The sequence below is a fragment of the Nicotiana tabacum genome, chromosome 11, assembly GCF_000715075.1.
Source record: "Nicotiana tabacum cultivar K326 chromosome 11, ASM71507v2, whole genome shotgun sequence".
In the NCBI taxonomy this organism is placed as follows: domain Eukaryota; kingdom Viridiplantae; phylum Streptophyta; class Magnoliopsida; order Solanales; family Solanaceae; genus Nicotiana; species Nicotiana tabacum.
In genome coordinates this window covers 124,648,277-124,670,895 of record NC_134090.1, presented here as the reverse complement: position 1 = coordinate 124,670,895, position 22,619 = coordinate 124,648,277, and the positions used below count along the sequence as shown (strand labels likewise).

Sequence of the window (22,619 nt, the reverse complement as noted above, 5' to 3'; positions counted from 1 at the left end):
CCATATATTCAGGAACCAAAATAGCAATTCTCTGTGTAGGGTATGGGACTAAAAGAAATCTTTTTCTTCCAATTTGTGACTTGTGATTAATGTCTACTAACACGAAGAAATTGGCTAGCGTCACATATTCTTTCTCACTCAAAGAAATTGTTGAACAAGGTATCTGTACTTTAACCCCATAGATACACGATGTGTAGAGGCAATGAAAATGTCATGTCTTTGTGTCGCATAACAATTATCAGATCCACTCTGAGATGGGTGCAAATAGAGAAAGGTATAAATTCATATTGCTATCCGCAACTAGTTTAGGATTGAGGTAGTTAATTGATATGATTGATTATATGCGTGAACAGGGGGAGAGAGATAATGGGTACCTGAACGCTATACTTCCAAGATGGGAAGTCCATATTCATGTTTGCTATTAATATCATACACCTTATCCATGATCATTTTTGTATTTCAGCTAACCAAACTTTGCAACTCTTTTATTTGCAATATCAAAAGGTCTGTTTCCATCTAAGTGATCTTCCCTTACTAAATCCAAGCCTCCACCATGTGACCAATGCATTAATCATGTACATGTGATCAATTTCATTAATGTCTTGTTGGAAAAGATGTAGATAGTAATGAAAATGCTGTGATTTTCATATGGAAAGTTCTGTCCATCTTTTTCTGCAGACAAGTGGTATCATTGTGGACTTGCTCAAAACTCTGTGCCATTTGTTTTATTGCTGGAGTATTTGTTGGCTATACACTGAAGCGTAGGGTGCGGCGATGGGCTTCCAAACTTCTCAGGAGATTGAAGGATGAATAACTTTCTGAGATGTAGAGTTTATGATTTTTCTTTTTTGGTAGGTAGGTTGTGATTCTATTATCAATTATGCATGACAAATGTCCAAGTGTGATGATACTAATTTTCTCTATGTTGTAGAGAAATTTTGTTTGAATGTATCATTGAATATTTGATATAAGAAGAGTATATTGACTTTCTAAGATAATACAAATTACCTGAGTTCTTCATGGAAGTTCAGAAAGTTATGATACTTTATTTGATCTCTTAAAAAAAGTTCCTTTTGCTTTTCAGACTGAGTGCTCTGTTCTATTAGTAATTTTTTTGATAAGGGTCTTCCATGTGTAATTTCTGATACGTCATTGGACTTCTCTTTTGACAGAATGAAAAAGAGAAACAAAAATAGAAAGAAATACATCAGCAGGCTTTACTAATGACTATACACAAGAACAAACTTACCTTTAGCAATCACAAATTTTATGTACAAATAACAAAAGAAACATCCTATTGCTGCTCAGAAACCTTGATACTATGAATGCCTTGTAACTTGGTGCCCAAACGAAGCAGATGTCCCTCTTTTTATTTCCTTATTATTCCTCTTGCCCCTCTTTCTGTAACTGTTTTTTGCTGTCCTAACAATTGCAACTTATTGATCTTTGCAAATGCTCTGAGAATTTGATACACCATTCTTGGCATGCAGCACATGAGATGTGTATGATGGTACAATAATATGGCTCTTATGTATTTCTGTAAAATGATTACTTTAATGAAATTTATAGTCTTCTAGTGAAAGAACTCTCTTTCAGCGTAGTATCTTGTTTGATACTTGCATTTGCATTTCTCCTAATCGATGTACATGTATGATGTATCACAAAATACTTAAAAAATTAAAAGGGGAAAAAAACACTTGGCTTATAAGCGAAAATTTCTAATATCAGAAGTTCTCCTTGTGGAACTCGAAACGCGTGGATGTCTTGTAAGTTAATTCTTGTGATAGCTTCTTCAACTCCTTTGCCAAGACAGGCATCCCGCAGTAGAAGACTCCTGCAAATCTTTTTGTTAGTGAATTTACTTTGATTATTTTCAATCTCCAGTTTCATTTTGCAGTTTTGCTTTTTAATTTTGAGTTGTTCTTTTGTTTTTTGGCTGTGGTTCTATTTCTATTCACTTTTCATTTTGAATATTCAATGTTAACTGGGAAGTGCCTGGTTGGATGTTCCACCTTTTAAATGCTTTAAGAAGCTAAGTACTTTCTGCTATTAGTTGATTTAACTGTTTGAATACTTCATGAAGTACGAAAGTTACTATCCATGACTTCTATAATAGCTGACCTATGCCTTTCTAAAGAAACTTAAGATATGAGTCCCTGTTGAATATTGGATGCTATTAAACCGCTTGATGATGTGTTATCATTGTAGAGTTCTGTCCACTATCTTCGTCTAATCAACGACCATGTTATTCTTTGGATATAGCAAATATTGCTGCATTTTTAGATTCTTCGCCATGCTTGTATATAATTTTTATATTAATTATTATTTGTCTCTACTATGTAATGATATTCGTTGGAACAAGGTTGTTTCGTTTTTGTGGCTTGTGACCATTAGCTCTAGAAGGGATCAAGCAAAATCAGGTAGGAAGCATCATTTGTTGGAACTGCCCATGCTTAATAACTTATCATTGTCGAGATTGTAGAAATTCTTTACCTACTGTCGAATAGGGATGTTTTAAAGCTATTCTCTTGAATACTTCCATCCATTTGGGCCTTGCAAAATGTGTCCTCACCTGCAATATAATTTGTTTTGGTGTCAGTACTGTTGAATTGCAATCTTACTATCTTCTGTTCTATTGTTGAAGACCTTTCATAAAGGTTTGGCAGCTATATAGTAGTAAAACCTTTTCTTTTTTGGCTGGAATCAAGTCATTGAGCTAAGCCAAACACCTTTTTATTTTCTTTTTCATTTACTTGTCAATTTGTTTTTTCTTTTACATTTCTCTTTGAGAAGCTGTGGAGAGGGTAATGATGGATCATACCCTAGTGCCAGACAGGATGTCTACGCCATGTTTTGCGTGATTAAGTGCCTGGATCATGGTGATGAGAGTTGATCTGGCATCACCCTCTTCATAAACACTCGTTAGATAATTGTGCATCTCTATCAGACCCTGTTCCATTACCAGAATACAGGAGATAACTGAGTCAATTAACAAAAATAGACCAACATAGAACTCCAATTAGGAGGAGCGAAGAGGGGTGGGCAGTTTAAGGACATCTATCAAGAAGTATGTGTCTACTACTTTGTGATCCGTCTCTGAAACTTCATTCATCACTCCTTTGAACCACTCAAAGGATCCAGGTTCTCTGGTAACCCAGTAAAAATGTGCACTTCTTATCCTTTGTGATTTCTTTTTTACACTTGATGTTGTGCTTGAAGAGACAAAACTTGTCCAGCTATCATCTGATGCGCTAGTCTCAGTATTCAAATCCTGAAACAGCATCATGGAAGAAAGATATTTAGTTGGAGTCTAGATTTCAACATTATTGCTTTGAATTTAATGATGAAGTAAGATTTAGTACGTTTTCATGTGGTCTTGTATTGTTCAATAGATCCTTTAGGATACTTATAAAAGGTGTAGCTCCAATACCAAGTCCTACAAGAAGCAAGGCATCATAATTTTGATAGTCTTGTGCTGGGGCACCGTAGGGTCCATCGACTAGCATTCGAGGTAAGCTGCGTCATACATAGAATTTTTAGACCTTAGAAGGGAAATCTTGATGTAGGTTTGACCGGTCAGAAGTACAGGTAAAGTTACCCTCTTTGATCAACATTTTCACGTTCTTCAAACTTTGCTCGACCAACTACACATGCTGAACTTCTATCCTCTGTGAATACCCTCTTAAGTTCTTTTGTCCAGTCACCTACAATTCGGATGTGAACACTGAGATAGTCGTCTCCTGGTGCTGATGTTATAGAAAATGGATGCCTGGAGAAAAGTTGAGATGTACGTTTAATGCCTGTTGGTGGAACAAAGTCAGCTTGAATGTGAAACAGCCATACCTACCATTCAAATGAGGATATTGTTGGGCACTGCAGGAATATGTACTGGCCGCTCTTGTATTTGAAGCCATCTGGTTTTGACATGATCAAGCTTAAGAGATCTCCTGGAAGTACAGAAACCTGTAAGGTCCGAAAATCAATTCTTCATTTGTTTCCTCCTATTTTTGTTCTTGATCTTCCTCTCTCTATATTTTTAGGTGGTTATACAGTTTAACTTTTGGGGCTAGGCGATTGTATTTTCCCAAGAATACAAGAGTAGTTAATGAATTTCATCTATTTACCCATATGTATCAGTATCTTGCTTTTAGTTCGCCAGAGGTGAAGGCCTCATTAGTAACTTACCTTCAAGATTTTAACTGCATAGTCTTCTGAACGCCATATTCTCAAACTCCTCTCTGCAATGTAGAGGATTAAGGGAATGGAGATATACATCCATGTCTGCAATAGTTATCAGCGACACATTGTCGGCATATAATCAATGGAAAAATGTAAATAAATTTAATGTTCGATTTGCACTAATTCTCTACATAATCCGTACCGTTTTCTGATACCATTTGTGGACAAAGAACAGGAATGTTCCATGTAGTATTAGCAATACGTAGACCAATGCCAGAAGGTGGTGAGAATACCAAAATGCGTTGAAGCCCGTTAATCGGTTCAGGGGGGGTGGTAGCTTCAGTGTGCTCCTCCTGAAGCGTCGTGTTGCCAGTGTGAAAGCTATAGTCATCAAAGTTACCATAGAAAGACCAGTTATGCCTTCAACACCAATCAAAAGGCTTCTGTAAGTTGGCTTTAACTTGTCAAAATCAGAAGCTACGAGTGCAAATTTTTCTGGCGATGAGTTAACCAGATGGGGAAAATCACACGCTAAATGGTTGGCTGCATGAAGTATTATGCCAACAGCTATGGCATGTGCAATAATCTGCCAAGTTGATGACACAGTTAAGAAGAATATGATACTATTGACAAATTCAGAAGAAACTCAGGTATGCTGTGTTTACCTTGTGAAAATTGATGTTGTCATCAAATGGAATAAGTATCCTGGCTCTTGTTGACCGTAACCTAGTTAATATGTTTCGACAAACTGGTAAAAGGATTAGTGCCATGTTAAACTTGAGAGTCTCTGCAGCTCCTTTAGCTGTTGCCAAGCAGTAACCCATAACTTGAAATGCTGCCATTTGCCTATACTGCAAGAATTTCCAAGTGAATAGTGCAGTCATCGCCGACAACCATAGCAGCAGAATCCAGCCCCTCTGCCAGTTATCTAAGACAAGGCATTTGAGGGCACAACTTGCTTTCTTTACTATGATGTTGGTCTTGCTGATTCCTAGGTTCTGACTCCATTCAAGGGTTGTTGTGCTTAAAGGTCTGCTGTAGCTCATGTAGTTGTCCCTTTGTAGAAGAAGTGTTTCCAACTGCCATAACTGAATGAAAAGGCACATAAAGAGATCTTTATCACTAGCAATTCTAACCAAACAAGTGTTGGTACATGAATTAGATAGACACATTTGTGTTCTGCTGATGCTTAATTATATCTTCTAATGCCTAGATAAAATGATGACTTGATAGTTCATAGTGGAAGTATTCTGATGTTGTTTGAGCTTGAAGCTGCATTATACGTAGGCTGCTCCGTAGTGATAAGTTCAAGCAATTATTAGAGAAGAAAAGGAGAAAGTGTTAATTCCTTTCTGTTCTTTCATTGGTATGAAGTTGGAGAAACTTAAGAAGATAATTTTCTCGTATTTGGTGGCAAATCCAAATAAGAGATTGTGTCTGCAGTAGCACTTTGCAAAATGACTTAAAATCCTAAATATGCCTGCGCTTAAATACTCTTGGGAAATAAGGAGGGCAAGTTAGTAGATAGTAGGTACGAACTTTCTTTATCTCTTGTTATATACCTCAATGTAACCGAGACCTTCTGGGTCTAATTCCTCCATTATTAAAGAAGCATACTCTGCTGCACATTCCTTCAATCTGGAGAGCTTATTTACTGAAGCACTCAGCATTATCAGCTGGTGAAGGAACAAGAAGAAAAACATTAGTGAATAGTGATAATTCAAAATGTAAGACTTTGTACATGCTCAACAGCGAGTTACTTATCATCTTGAGTTTTTGACTTAAACTTACTATATATATCATTACTGGTAATAACTTGATTGTGGAATTCTCTTCGTTACCCTTATCGATGGATGAGATTTGCGAAATTGGTTTACAAATACTACTTCCTTCGGTCTACTTTAATTGATTTTTGTTGCTTTCACACGTATTAAAGAATTCACTTTTTAGCAATAATTAGAACAATAAAATTGACCATATTAACCTTAATTTGTTCATTGGAAATATAACAAATATTCCTAAACTCTTTATTACAAGGGCAACTTTGGAAACAACAACAACAAAAACCTAGTGTAAAATCTTACATAGTGAGGTCCGGGAAGGATAGTATGTATGAAGATTTTACCTCTATCTCGTGGAGATAAAGAGGTTGTTTATATAAGGGCAACTTTAAAAAAAAAAAGTTAATTCGCTTTTTTATATCAGAAAAAATCAAATATCGTAAACCTAAAAATAACAACACAACAACAACCCAGTATAATCTAACTTAGTGGGGTCTGGGGAGGGTAGTGTGTACGAAGACCTTACCCCTACCCTGGGGTAGGGAGGCTGTTTCCAAGTAGACCCCCGACATCCTTCCCTCCAACAACTTTCCACCTTGCTCTTGGAGAGACTCGGACTCACAACCTCTCGGTTGGAAGTGGAGGTTACTTACCATCAGAGCAACCCCTCTTGTCATCGTAAACCTAAAAAAAGGGCAAAAAAAAAAAAAAATCAACTAAAATGGGACCGGAGGGAATATTAGGTAGCAAACCCTAAATAGGATTTGTATTCCCCAATAATTTAAGATGGCCGTATTCCTGATGGAAATTACACAAGTAATAATATGGTCCGACCAAAACGTGACCACTCTTTTTGTTTTTTCTTTTCGTAGTTCACCCTTTTTTGTTTTGATTGAGAAAGTTCAACCAATGATAATCTTACCTCTTGAACTTCTTCTCTCGTGATTCTCCCATCTCCATTGCTATCAGCCCTACAATGAAAACACGATATTGGTCATTATTCAAAATGTTGAGAGTTGAAACAGTGAAATTATTAGACAACAATAAATGTTTGCACGGAGAAGTGTCTACGCTAAGGGATTCTTTCGTCGAGAAACAAGCTATCCTAGGCAACTTCTGTATTGTTATCCCACTGTTTCATATGGATAAAAATAACACTAAAATTTGGCGATAATTAATGCGGAAATTAATTATACCGTGATTTTATCTCAATCAAATTGACATAAACTCATCATTCAAACTGACATAAACTCCTCTCAAATTTAATTCGTCGGAATTAAATATCTCATGTCCTTCGTACCAAACGAGCACTAAGAGTAAGAGTGAATTGATTGTTGACTTGGAAATTGAGATTGTCAACTTGTTGAAATTGACCAAATAAGGGTATGAGGCCGTAGATAAAAGAGAAATTTACGCAATCAGGTCTTGTAATGTTACATTAAAAATGTAAAAAAAAAAAATTCCCTATATTATTGGTGTATTCTCCAATATCACATGTAGCTTACTGTTAGGGCCTGACTCTTTGTCATCGGGCGTGGCACGGCCGTGGCAAGGATTTGGGCGTGATGGCCTTGTCATTGGCCTATGTACGGGCAAAACGATCATGCAGACAACGGACAAGACATTGTCATTGAGGGCTGTTGTGGGCAAATATTGACCAAGGCCTTGGGACAGGCAAGGCGCGCTTGGTAAAGGCTTGACAAAGCTGTGTGGACAATGTTAGGGCGGCGTGGCACGACATGCATGCCAAAGTCAGTGGCACGACACTTTGGGTTGTGGCAGCTAAGGGCGGGCTAAGCTAAGGCAAGGCGGAAATGCGGGACGATGGCAAAGGCTTTCAATAGCTAAGGCAAAGCTATGTGAAGGAAAAAATAAGCAATGGCACGAGGGAAATGAAGGTTGACATGGGCAAGGCAGAAACTCGGCCAAGGCAGTGTGCGGGCGGCAACGGCGTCGGGCATGTGCGGCAAAATCATGGGCGGCGGATTGCGGGCATGGCATTGGTGCGGAGCAATGTCAATATGAGCCAAGGCTGGGCGCAATGCCAGCCTTGGGCGTGATTCAGCTGGGCAAGTGAAGATGGTACATGCAATGCACATGAAAAGTAGTTTGGCGGTTACCTTGTCATAACCTCTTTGTACCATGACTGATTTATGCTTGTATCATTATCCCATTTCGTGTATATCATGTCCTAAGTAATTGGGGATGTCAACTGCATGTTAAGAACAGATTTAGTCTTAGCCCGACAAGTGGCAAAAGCTGTAGACGACAAGTGTCATTGTGCTGTCAAGTTCTAAGGGCTGCCTATATGTTATAAATAGGGCCTTTGGACTTAGTCAGATGTGGGCGGATAATTTCGTGTGAAATTATAAGTGGGAAACAAGAGTGAAACGTGAGGGTTTCAAGGTGTTTCAAAAGGGACTAAGGCTAGGCTTGGGCAGGTCTTAGTGTTGGCCAAGAACGACTTGTGTTCTTTGTCAAGAGTGGGCTGTGAACGACTTGTGTTCATAGCAAAGTGAGGGGTCCTTTGTAAATTTTCAAAATTAATGCAAATGTTGAGATTTTCCCGTATTTGCTGTTGTTCCTATTGAATTGCTGCCTAAAAATCGTTAAAGCCAAACTTGCTGAAAATTGGCTAAGTGTTTAGGGAAGGTTGTGTCAATTGCACCACTTGACTGCCGCGCGGGTGTGACTTTGGACGGACCAAAAACGCCCCCGTGACACTTACCTTATGCTATTGAGGTTCTTGTTTTTGCATTTTATTTGTTTTATGTTCTCTTTTCCCCCAACACACCCTAGGTCCTATAAAATTTTCTGACTTACCTGTTACCTCGTATGATTTGAGAAAAATGGGGTTATTGACGTATTAGATTGTCAGAATCAGATTATATTACAGGCGAGAATTCAATGCACGTGGGCAATCTAATTTATTTGACAGAAGAGGACGATAAAGATTTCGTATGGCAAGCCGAATGCACGCTTACAAACAAGTAAAAACTGGGGAAGAAGAAGACAAGTGGAAACCGAAAAGTATAGAAGATGAGAGAGACACACACACATGTCAAAGAAAATCTGAAGTCGAGCGTCAAAGCTTTGGTCTGAAATCTGCAACCAAAATTCGTGAAGCTCTGCTTTATTTATCTTTACTGTCTTTTGTCTCCGTCGTCGCACCAATGCATCAAAAATCCCCACCGCAAACTCTTTTGAATCCGCCATTCCTGCACATACACCACCGTTATAATTAAACACGTCTGTAATTTTGTCTCAATTCAATATAAATATACATTTTTAGAACTTCTAATTACGTACTCTTATATAATTCAAGTTGAAGATTATTAGTAGTACTATGTAACACCCTTTCACATGTAATAAGAATATTCTTAAAAATCTGTGGTGATGTGATATTTGTGTTACTATAAAATTATATCATAAATTTAACCCGTGGGGACTGTAGTGAGATGGTTGGTTTCTCTCCATTATTAGTCGGAGATATTTTAAATTCGTTGGGCAAGTAGTTATGAAGGAAAAAAAAATGAATGTACCAAACTACCAATGCATTCACCGAAATCTTCTCTAGCGAGCAAACCATCCTTGGCCAAAGCATCGAAGCGCGTCTCAACTTTTCCCCAAAGCTCATTAATGTCAGATTCACTCGTGCTCTTGCTTATAAATCTCAACCCTCCAAGCGCGTGCCGAGCACTCTGTTTATTCCTCACCACCTGCAATTTCGATTTCATCTCCTCTCGCGCCGATAAATTCGTCATCAGCTGGTTGCCATGAAAATGATGGTGATCATCACTTTCCGGTGATCTCAGCCACTGGAATTTCCGGCAAATTCTGGAAGCGATGACAGATGCATACGTGCTGTTTGACGGAATTCCTATGGGAGAATGTTCTTCTTCCGCAGCAGCAACATTGGTATTGTGTGGTGAAACTGGTGTTACACTACACAAAACAATGGAATTATCATCAAGTTCTAGCCTGACCTCAACCATGTCTTTGTCGTTGTTTCTCTGTAAATCGTTGAGGAAAATCGGCAACATTGCGCCACCAACATGCTCCGACGTTTCTGCCGTAGAATCATCTGGCATGTCAAAGTTCCGGCTGTAACTGGATCGCTTTGAGCTACTAGGAGATGACCTCAAAAATGACATCAGCTGCATTCGCGCTTCCGGTAGTAGTAAATAAAGCTTTTTTAGCTTTAGCTCTCTGCGTTTCAGTGCTTATCTGCTAACTGCTAATGGATATACAACTGGTTTTGCTTTCAGTAGTCTCAAAAAATTTCTAAGTTGGGGGCTAAAATGACGTGCTAGAAACAAACGCATCTCAACCGATCTCTCTAACATGAATTCCACGCTTTCTGATTTTGCTCTTTCATACACATTCGTGCCATATATAGAGAGAGAATTAGAAAGAGTAGGTGGGATTTGTTTGAAAAGTTCTTTGAAGAATTATATCAGCAGCCGGGTGATCACATAACAAAATTGTAACTGTTGTGTAATATATTCTTAACACAATGGCCTAGCCAGGCAACTACGTGCCAACATATTGGTTTCATTTACTACACTTGTAAATGAAGACTTGGTATATTTTAGGATTTTTATTTTGTGTTTTACACTTTCACACAAGTTGTGTAAGTTTTTCTTTTTTCTTTTTTCACAAATTAATGGGCCAAAATTTGCAATCCAAAAGTGTAAGATTTGTCCACTGTCCCCTAGTTTGTAAAACAAAAAAATCACCCACAACTTGCGAGACACTAAATAAAGTTTCTGGTATCAATCTTTGTGACTTGTCAAATGAAACTGATGGTAAATTCTTCTTACGTTATAAATATATACAACTTAAAATTCATAATAGTATTCTAGGTTTTAATTCATCGACCTTTTATATTGTAAATTTTGATTCGATCTCTCTATTAAATTAACCTTTTGACATTGCTTTATTTGTATTCTTCCAGTATTACTACTATAATCATTAGTCAGCACTCTTAATATTGTGGAAATGATTTAATATAAACAAGATTAAAATAGTAAAGAGAAGTTAATAAAAGTTGCAATCTAGTGATGGCATTTTCTGATTTTCACCTTGCGCCACAGGCTATATATATTCCCCTAGCAGGTAAAGAAGGGAAAGAACATTTATTTTTAAGTTAGGCGCTCTCACCTCTTCTAAAGATAGCATATACTCTTCAGAAAATAGAGAAAATAGGCATTTATTGTGCATGCCTTCTTTTTCAATTAAGTAGGCCAAGTAGAATACCAAATATTAAGTTGTGCAATGTTTGATGAATTCCACTTTTTTTTTTTTAGCTAAAGAGAGCATCAGGAACAGTTAGTCGCGTAAGAAATCCTTTGTGAATTCTGATTGTGTCTCAAATCAATGGAGGGTTTTCCAACCGATAGGGATATATAAAACCACAATTAAATTTCTATCGTAATACTAGTTTAGATGGATTCAAAAGTACTCATTAGCTAATGGCGGTTAAAGACAAGAAACAACGAAGAAATTGCCGAAAAGTATGTTTACCCGTAAAACAGTACAATTGAATTTGCAACATGATTTACAGAAACATGAATTAAATTGATCTGAGAATATCAAGTAACGAAGAACAAAATTGAATAAAATAAGAATAATTGAAGGAAAAACAAGTCGGGGCGTTGAATTGAACTTCACCGAAAACAAGAATAATATCAGGAACAAAATTCTAGCAGAGCAATGTTTAGCAGAATAAGAGAGTAATATTAGCCTTTCTTCATACAAGTATACCGTGTCCTTCAATGAGTACAATTTTTTCTATTTATCATAGCTAAATTAAGGGAGACAAAATTCCCATATCAAGCACCTTTTAAAGGTGAATAAAGACCCCCTCTTGATGGTCGTATAACGGTTGTGTGTAAATGCCAAGATACTTTGTAATGGCTGCCCTTTAATGATGCCTTCTTCAACCGGTATCTTCCTTGCAAAACCCTCATCTCCGATTTCAATGTTTTCAAAACTCATGCAACATCGATTGCATCTTTGTAGCCGGTGTCAGCTATTTGTTGACTCATATTCTACCTGTCGTTACTGCCACGTGTCAACTCGACGAATGTCCACCTGTTATTCATTAATTTTATTCCATACAGCCCCTACTTTTCGGTGACTCAATTTGATGTGATGGGGAAGTAGATAAGACCTCTTTTTTTGGAGGGAAAATTCTTGAACTGCCTCTGATACTTGAAAGGATGCACGTCTCTTTGTATTTAATGAGCTGAACACGTATTGTCCTCTGATTCGATAAAGTATTTTCAACAGTTACCTAGGTAATGATGGTCTTGCATTCTACCATCTATAAATTTCTCCCCTTTTCACCACTTTCATCTTTCACTTTTATAAACTTCCTTCTTTAAGTCTTTTTAAAGTTTTTCTGTAACTCCCCCTTTCTCAAGAGGAACTTACAAATTCATAATTTCCGTCAATATATCATTTACTATTTCTTTCTCTGGTTACATATGCACTTGCATTAGTGGCGACCCATCCAAGAAGAACAAGTCAAAGACCCGACATTGGTCCTCCCTCTACTAACACAATCATCCCTTCTCAATTATCTTGAAAAATTGATCTCCGTATTCAAAAAGAATCTTCAAACCCCGATAATGACAGAAACATGTTCGCCTAGCTAGTATTCCTATCGTAAAAGAGGATTGTGACTGGAAAAATATTGAGGTTTCAGCCCCCAGTAAAGTGGAGAGGATTACTTTCAGCAAACCAGGGTAGATTTATATTTACACATACCCTTTCACTTTAAGACTTGGCAAGAAAAATTGACCCAATGATCTTGGAGTTTTGCCAGAACTACCGATTTTGTTTAGCTCAAGTAGGACTAGCAATATGGTGCAGGGTGGCTTGCCTTCGATTCTTGTGTAAGAAAAACTTCCCCTTTCCTTTCTTAACCTCTAACTCTATGCTTATAGAATTTTGACTTCTTTCAAAAACATGTAGGCCTTCCGAAGGGATCTTCAGTCTGTCCTACCGTCGTGGTTTCACATGACCCGAAGGTTTCTCAACAACGAATTCAAGAAGCCTTGACCGAAAGAGGGCTCGTGATGCCACTCTTGCTTCCGGTGAAGGCACATCTTCCTTGAGTCCCCAGCCCAAAGGAAAAAAATCTAAAAGAAAGCATGCTACGAAGGCTGAGGCTCAGGAGAAGCCTTCAATCATGAAAGATATCCCGAAAAGACCGACCACAGTGGTCCTTGATGTAGATAAAATCGAGGATAATGATGAAGCAGTTTCTCTTCATAGATGAAGAAAAAGAAGAACTCCCCCAGCTCAATCGGAGGACGTAGAAGGACGCTTTACGAATTTTGACTTAGTTGAGAATGGTGAGTCCCGCTTCTGCGCTCCAGTTGCTGCCTCTGGTCAAAAGGGTTTCTCTTTTGATGCTCCTCCAACTTCTATTCCATCACCAGCTCCTGCACCATCATTTTCTACCTCGCCGCCATTTCCAACCAAACAAGAGGAAGATGTTTGTTCCCCCAATCACCCAATCAAGGGAATACAGGAAACGCCTTCCCGGCATCCGTCTAAAATCCTAATGATAAACACAATATTACCTTTTAGATTTTGGATGAATGCCATTTGCTTTACAAACCGATGGAGTAGCCAACTACTTGAAGCCTTTGGCTTTGGACAAAGACCAGAGAAAATGGATAGTCTCGTTGCGGAATGTTTAATCAACAACAGCATGCACCTTGCTGCTCAAGTATCATCTCATCCTTCTCTTTTTCCTTTTCATTTGCTAACCAACGTCTTTGGAAACTCTAATCTTTAACTTTACAGTCTAACCTCCTCGCCTTTGAGGGCTTACAGGGGTTGATCCAAGATAAAGAGGCAATTCCTACTGAATATGATCAAATCGCTTATAAACAGGATCAACTTACCAAACGTCTCCTGACTTTAGAGGCAAGGCTTGCTCAGATGGGCAAACTAGAAGCCTAGTTTGAGCAAACCGAGCAAGAAAAAATGGTCCATAACCAAGAGGCCACGCAGTTGCATGCTGACCTTGCTGAGTTGAAGGCCACGTGGGCTGAGCTGCAGGATACTATAACTTCGACAGCCGAATGCGAGTCTGCTTCCATGAAAAAAATCAACAACTTGGAAGCAAACTTACGTTCCAAAATCGAGGAAGTTACTGTGACCGAGGAGAAGATGGAAAGAATGGAGGAAAGGCTAAAAAGGTCATGGAGCAAAATCACGAATATGTGAAGACCAATACTGACCTTTCCCGGATATATGACATCTTGAATGTTGATAACGAGCGGTTACTATCGAAAATCCAAAGACTCCAAACCAAACTCCAAGATCAAGAAGATTTTTTCTTGCTTTAGAAAACTCATGCACTTTATCACACGAGTAGGAAAACTTTGGAGGATGCCAAAGAAGGCATTTCAAATATAGATGAATGCATTGTTGAATCCCTTAATTTGGAGACAACTGCCTTCAAGAATATTCCTTCCTGGCCCACTGCTTTAAGCTCCTTGAGCACTTGCTTTGAGTCCTCGAAAACTGAGGAAAAAAGTTGAAGATGAAGAAGAAGATAAGGATAAAGGTGTTGAATCGGATGTTGAGCAACCTTGTTCTTCAAAAGATGCAGCAGAGACTTCTTGCCTTTTAGATCTGTTGATAAAGCAGACTAATGTATTTTTTTGCTTTCTTTTGTAATTACCTCAGAGCCTTTATTTAGTCCGAGATTTTTCAAAATAAAAGATACTTTTTTTTACTTAACTTCTGTGCAAAAGGTATCTTTTTGTTTTTCTATTGGTAATATTTGGGAATTTTTCACATCCTTTTAACTATAGTACCTGACATTCATACTTTCGATTTTACCCTCAAATTTGAGGGTTTCATAAGAGAGGACTCTTATGTTTATGCTTCTTTTAAAGATGATGTCTCCAGTTTATTCCGGCACTTGCATTTGATGTTTAAGTAACATTTAAAGGAAAAAGACCAAGTCATATCATTTGGACAAGAAATAAGATAAAAACAAAATCACTTTTATTTATTCCTTTTCTTTCAAAGTACATTTATATAAGTTAAAAAATCACATTTACTTAGGCTTAAGTAAATAAAGCTGCCAATACATGCAGCTAACTTGTACAACTTATTTCTACAGAGCTGGTCATAGGAACTTTTTAAGTTCAAGAGATAATTCCCGATTCTAGTAGTCCCCAGTTTCATTGACACTTTTAGTGCTCTATTATACAATAGCTCCTCCCCAGTGTTCGGATGCAAAGTATGAGAATTCAAATACTGGAGTTCTTATTGCTATCGACGATCCTTCTTCGGAGTACAGTTTACGTTGCTGCCTCATTAAAAACCTTTCCAGAAAAAAATATTTGGGACAAAATATGGATGAAGGAAAAAAAGAGTGCATAGCATACGTCGGTTTCATCAAGGATCTTCAACCTTAATACCTTTTGAGGTGAGTCACATTCCAGTTGCTTGGTACTTTTACTCCATCTTGATTTTCTAGTTGATATGAACCTTTACTGGTTATAGCTGAAATCTAGTAAGGTCCTTCCCAGGTTAGTCCCATCTTTCTAGCATTGACTTCCTAGGTATTATGAGTTACCTTTCGCAAAATCAAGTTTCCAATTTTGAAATATCGAAGATTTGCTCTGCGGTTATAGTATCATTCCATCATTTCCTTTTGTGCTACCATTCTTACATAAGCTAAGTTCCGGTGCTCCTCAAGAAAGTCCAACTTAATAAATATTACTTCATCATTATCATGCTCGTTTGCTCAGGAATAACTTATGGTCGGTTCCCCAATCTCCACCTAAATCAAAGCTTACACATCGTACATAAGGGAAAAAGAAGTTTCTCCTGGGCTTGACTTTGCCATTGTTCGATACGCCCATAATATTTCCGACAACTCTTCTGACCATTTGCCTTTAGCATCCTCTAATTTCTTTTTGAGGTTCTGAATTATCACCTTGTTGGTTGATTTCGCTTGGTTGTTAGCACTTGGGGTATGAGGAGGACGTGATCCTTTTAATCTTCAATCTTCTAAGAGTTTTGTAATCTTGGAACCTATGAATTGTGGCCCATTATCATAAGCAATTTCTTTTAGTACTCCAAAATGGCAAAAGATATGATCCCAAATGAAATCAATTACTTCTCATTCTCCAATCTTCTTGAAATCACCCGCTTCAACCCACTTTGTAAAATAGTCAGTCAAAATTAAAAGAAAGTTTACCTGTCGGGCCCTTTAGGGAAAGGATCAACTATATTCATCCCTCATTTCATGAATGGCCACGGTGAAACCACTAAACACAAAAGCTCCGCCGGCTGATGCACAAATTGAGCATGACATTGGCACTTATCACATTTTTGTACAAAAGCCTTTGCATCTTGCTCCATCCAGGCCCAATAGTAACCGACTCTCATTAACTTGAGCACTATTAAATTCGAATCGGAGTTACTTTGTGAATTTCCCTCATCATATTGTCAGCTTCTGATGGTCCTAGACACCAACCCAACTGACCCTGGAAAGACCTTCAGAATAATTGTCCATCAATGGGATAATACCGGGTGACTTTTGTTCGTAGTTACCCAGAGGCTTTAGAATCACCAGGTAGTTTTTCATGCCTTAAATACTCGATAAACTCACTCCTCTAATCCTGTACCAAATTGATTGAGTTAACTTCACAATAGCCATCTACGTCTAGGACGGAATGTCACAATTGAACAACTGCACCGGACTCAACACTTTTCATCTATGTGGACGAGCTAAGTTAACCAATGCATCTGCTTCCACATTCTCTTCTCTTGGAGTAAGGATCATTGAGCATTCCCTAAATTAGGAGAGTAAAACTTGAACTTTATTCAAGTACTGCCGCATGCGCTCATCTTTGGCATCAAATATCCCATATATCTGATTTACCATCATCTAGGAATTGCACTTTATTTCAATCACCTCAAAGTATAGTCCCTCGGCTAATTCAAGTCTTGCAACCATAGCCTCGTACTCGACTTCATTGTTAGTCAACGGAACGGTTCTAATGGCCTGTATCAGGGTTTCCCCTTAAGGAGTGATTAGCACTATCCCAAGACCAGAACCCTTTACGTTGGAGGCTCCATCCGTAAACCAGGTCCATATGTCAAAACAATTCCCGATACAAGAAATGCTTCTTTTGCAGCTAAAGGCATCATCCTTGGACTAAAATCAACAACAACGACAATTAAAACTTGTGATTAATCGCAGTCCTAAGTTTATATTCAATATCAAATTTGCTAATTTCAACTACCCTTTAGCCAAATGACCCGATAATTCAGGTTTATGAAGGACGTTCATCAGCAAAAAAGTCGTAACAACGGCTATCAGGTGACATTGAAAGTAGGGTCTAAGCTTTGAAAATGCGACTACGAGAGCTAGAGCCAACTTTTCCAGCTGCTGATAACGTGTTTCCTCATGTGACAGTATTTTACTAACATAATGTATAGGGGATTGTGTACCTTTTTCCTCTCGGACTAGAACTACACTCACTGCAACTTCGGATACCGCTAAACAAATTAACAATTGTTCTCGCTCTTTTTATCTAGACATTAAAGGAGGACTGAACAACTACCTCTTTAAGTCTTTCAATGTTTGCTGATACTCCGGAGTCCATGAGAAGTCATTATTCTTCTATAATTGCGAAAAGAAACTATGAAATTTCTCAGATGACCTTGATTGAATCTGCTAAGGGCTGCCAACCTACTAATCAACCTTTGCACCTCCTTTATACTTTTCAGTTGGTTAAGGATATCTTTTATGGCCTTAATCTTGTCGGGATTTACTTCAATTCCTCTTTGAGAAATTAAGAAACCAAGAAATGTCCTGGATTCAACTCCAAAAGCGCACTCACCTTATTGAGCTTCATGTTGTACTTCCTCAAGATGCCGAATGTTTCTTGAAGATAGGTCAAATTATCCCCTGCATTGAGAGAATTAACCAACATGCACTTAAAAATTCTTTAAGGTGACTATTTTTCAACAATATATTTACCTCTTCACGAAGGTGCCGACAATCCCCCAGTGCTATGACCACATGTCCCGTAGAACTCACACTACAAATTAGGATCCCTTTGACTGGGGTTTGATCGAATTGGTTTGGGGAACCTTGCCTCCTTAATATTTCTCATAGACGAAACCAACTCTGGCAAACTGATGTTGTAATTGTAATATGATAACTAGGGATATCCTGAATCCCTGGAGCCCGATGGTTCTTTATCCTCCAAAGTTCTACTACTCCGATCATAATCTATCCTTCTATCTGGTATGAATCTTTTTGATGACTGAAAATCCTTAGCTCCATGCCCATCAGATCTTTTGTTGGAAATATAAGGTTGAAAACAATTCCTGGATGATCTCCGTTGCGTATCAGGATCATTTTTGAACTTTTCTTGATTCTGATCGCGATTACGATTCTTAGATGACACCGAAGAACCCAACTGATCATCCTCAATCCTAATTTTTGATTCATAACGATTATGGACATCAATCCATGTGGTCACCTGAAATTCCAATAGACTTTATTTCAACTTCCTTGAAGCATCAAAGCTTAAGGGATTGAGACCTTTGATGAATGCTTATACTGCCCATTCGTCCAGTATTGCCGGCAACAACATCATCTCCTTTTGGAACCGAATTACGAACTCTCAAAGAAACTCTGAATCTCCTTGAGCGGTTCTTTGCCACAACATGAACTTTGATAAAAAAATCCACAAGCATTTCAAAAGAATCAATTGAATGTTCAGGTAAGGGTGAATACCAAGTTAAAGCTCTATTTGTTAGAGTTTCTCCAAATTTCTTTAGCAAAACTGATTCAATCTCTTGTAGAGCCAAATCATTTCCTTTCACATCTGTGGTATAAGTTATAATATGCTCTTGTAGATCCGACGTTCCATCATATTTTGGAACATCTGATATCTTGAATCTTTTTGGAATCAACTCCGGGGCCATATTATGTTTGAATGGAAACTAGGTATATTTCTTTGAGTCTGGGCCCTTAAGGATTGGAGGTGCCCCCGATATCTCATCCATTCAAACGTGAAACTCCTTAACATCTTGATCAACCTGATCATATTTCCCTTATGAACCTCCTGAGCTCGGTTTTAAAAGGATCATCTATGCTGTTTCATTCCTGGATCCACTTCCTACGTCACATGCTTGATTATAGTTAGATTTGAACTCCTCCCTTGAAGAAATGTTACTAGTTCTTTACGCTGTTTGATTTGTAGGCACGCAAGGAGGGGCTTGAACTCCTCCATTGGAATTATTTAAGGAAACCGATAGTGCTTGCTGGAGCTTAGTCATTATCCTATCATATCTTGAGAGATGATTCATGATTTTCCTTTACTGTGTTGTCAAAACTTTTACCATCTCGACAACAGGTTGATCATTCATATCATCAGGGGTAGGACTCCTCACACACTATGTATTTCGTTCTTTCCGGACCGGAGTTGTCTCATTTCTATCGATGCAGGTTTCACTGGTCGAATCATCCTGTATATCTTTACCACAAAAATTATCCTCAAGCTCGTTGTTTGTCCCAACATTGAGTGAGTTGTTGACATCATTAGATGTCATATCAATTTCTTGCTCTACTAAAGTAAAACTTCAAAGTACGTTAGTAAAAGATGAATGGATCAAAGTAATATCACAATTGTCTATTCCCTCCAGTGGGTGCCAACTTATTTACCCGTAAAACAGTATAGTTAAATTTGTAAAGTTGTTTATAGTCACGTGAATTAAATTGATGTGAGAGTATAGAAGAACAAAATTGAATAAAATAATAATAATTGAAGGAAAACAAGCTCGGGCCTTGAATTGAACTTCTCCGGAAACAAGAACAATATCAGGAGCTAAATTCAAGTATAGCAATGTTTAGGAGAATGAGAGAGTAATATTAGCCTTTTTATACAAGTATTCCGTGTCCTTTAATGAGTACAAATTTCTATATTTATAGCTAAATTCAGAGAGACAAGATACCCAAATCAAGCTCCTCTTTAAGGTGAACAAAGACCCTTCTTGATGGTTACATAACGGTTGTGTGCAAATGCCAATATTCTATGTAAAGACTTCTCCTTTAATCCTGCCTTCTTCAACTGATATCTTGCTTTCAAACTCTTATCTCTGGTTTCAATGTATTAGGAACTCATACAACATATCATATCCTTGTAGCCGGTGACAACTATTTGGTGAGTCATATCCTACCTGTCTTTACTGCCACATATCAACTCGATGAATGTCCACCTGTCATTCGTTAATTTACCCCATACAAAATAAAAGTATGTGTAAAATGCACAGGTAGGCCTATGTCACATGTTAATTGTTAAAAGATCCCAATTCAATCCCAACACTTTAAGGGACTATTTGGTACGAAAGAAAATATTTTCCACGAAAAAGGTTTTCCCCGGAAAAGGTTTTCCTAAAAAATAATTGGTTACTTTCTTATTTATTTTTTGGTATTTGATTAGTGGTACAAACCAAAATATCACTCCAAGAGTATTTATGTATAATCTAGGAAAACCCCTAACACAAACCCTCACCCGGACACTAACACCCACTCTGACCCCGACCCTCACACCTAACCCTTGACCCTGACCTTTGACCCTTGGCCCGAATCCTAGATCTTGATCCCAGCCCTTGACTTTCAATCAACCCCTATCTTGATGCTGATCTCTGACTCTGACCTAGCTCTCGACTCTCAACCTCGATCTCGATCTCGACCTTAGTCCCTAATCCTGGATCTCATTCTCTGGCCAACCCGACTCAACCTCGAACCTATCCTCTAACCGTCGATCTAAAATCTTAAACCTTGACCCTCCTATCGACTCTCAACTCTGTCATGACCCCAAATGTAGCACGTCGTGATGGAACTTATCATGATGCTAGGCAAGCCGAAAAGTTACATGTTCCAACACTTTCAAAAGAAAAATATACTAGAACATGTTTAAATAAATAAAAATCTTATAAAAACCGAATAAAACGATCACAACTCGATACATAAGTTCCCAAAACCAAGGTGTCACTGAGTAAATGAGCATCTATACAATACAAGTATGAAACACTGCCTAAGAAATTGAAACTGGATAAGCAAACAGAGAGATAGGGGAGGAGATTCAAGGCCTGCGGACGCTAGGGAATCTACCTCGATAATCTCCTAATGACGTTAACTCTGAGAATCAGCAACCCCTATGTCCGGAAATACCCGAATATGCACATGAAGTGCAGGGTGTAGCGTGAGTACAACCAAATCAGTAAGTAACAAGTCTAACTATTGGGCTGAAAGTAGTGACGAGCTTCACAGGTACAATTCAATTATATAATTACAGTACTGAAATATAGGCATGCTTTCAGGTTTAACAGTTAAAACTCAACAAATAAGATATGTAAAGTTCAATTGGAATAAGAAATGATATGCCTCGATATCTACATGTCAGTTACACATATCGTATGTGATACACTGTAATGTAAGCCTCACGTACTCACACTTTCGGAGTACTCAACCTTACTATCTCAATTCTCATTCATCAAACTCAATCACTCAGCACTGTATAGGGCAGATCCAGCCCAGGGCAGTTCCAACCTACATGCAAATAAATCCAGGGAAGATCCAACACAATGCAACTAAATCCAATCCAGCCCAGGGCAATTCCAACCCACATTCAATTAAATCCAGGGAAGATCCAGCATAATGCAAATAAATCCAGGGCAGATCCCGCCCAATGCAAATAAATCCAGGGCAGATCCAACCCAATGCAAATCAATTAATAGCAACTGTGCTCACTGTGGGTGTGTAGACTCCGGAGAGGCAGATCCAGACCAAGCGCTAAAATAAGCCAAATCCTGACATGAATCTATAAAGCCTACTGCAGCTTGCAACCCGATCCCATAAATATCACTCACAACAGGCCCTTGCCTCACTCAATCATCAATCTCTTTAGTCTCTCGGGCTCACAACACTCATGCTAAGTAGCCCTAATCAATGATGCGAGATGTGACAATATACGTTAACAGAGACTGGGATATGATATGTAATGATGAATGCAACTGAGTACATAACTTCAATTAAGCAAATAACTCAACAACCAAGCACAACCACTATGGGTCCCAATAATACCGGCATATTGCCTAAACATGATTTCTAGCATGAATCATAGATCAACCGTTCTAACACATAGAGTACAGTAAAAATGTTCAGAAAAGATGGCTACGCAGTTCCATGAAATTGACTAAATCACAATTTCTACAGTGCACGCCCACACGCCCGTCACCTAGCATGCGCGTCACCTCAACATCAATCACATAATACGTAATTCAGGGTTTCATACCCTTAGAACCAAGTTTGGAAGTGTTACTTAAATCAAATCATGAAAAACTCTACTCTAACAAGCCCTTGGTTCGCGAATTGGCCTCCAAATACCCCGAATCTAGCCACAACAATTCGATACAACCAACACGAGCTAAAGGAATCAATTCCATAAGAAAATACCAAGTTCTTAATCAAAAGTCAAAAAGTCAACTCAAAAGTCGACCCCCAGGCCCACGTCTCGGAATCCAATAAAAGTTACAAAATCCAAAACCCCATTCATCCACGAGTCCAATCATACCAAATTTCGACATTGAATC

General features: G+C 38.3%; 1 protein-coding gene across 1 annotated transcript; it reads right to left on the bottom strand.

Moving 5' to 3' along the window:
- Positions 1–1,138: 1,138 nt before the first annotated feature.
- LOC107819090 (respiratory burst oxidase homolog protein E) lies at positions 1,139–10,669 on the bottom strand. The gene is made up of 14 exons (XM_016645171.2): positions 9,511–10,669; positions 9,019–9,178; positions 6,883–6,931; positions 5,742–5,855; positions 4,845–5,267; positions 4,382–4,765; positions 4,186–4,281; positions 3,848–3,963; positions 3,599–3,769; positions 3,363–3,516; positions 3,083–3,271; positions 2,822–2,950; positions 2,494–2,572; positions 1,139–1,834 (listed from the first exon to the last, which is right to left on the bottom strand). Exons 1-14 carry the CDS (start codon positions 10,121–10,123, stop codon positions 1,725–1,727), a joined length of 2,787 nt encoding a protein of 928 aa, XP_016500657.1. The 5' UTR covers positions 10,124–10,669; the 3' UTR covers positions 1,139–1,724.
- Between the last annotated feature and the right edge of the window lie 11,950 nt (positions 10,670–22,619).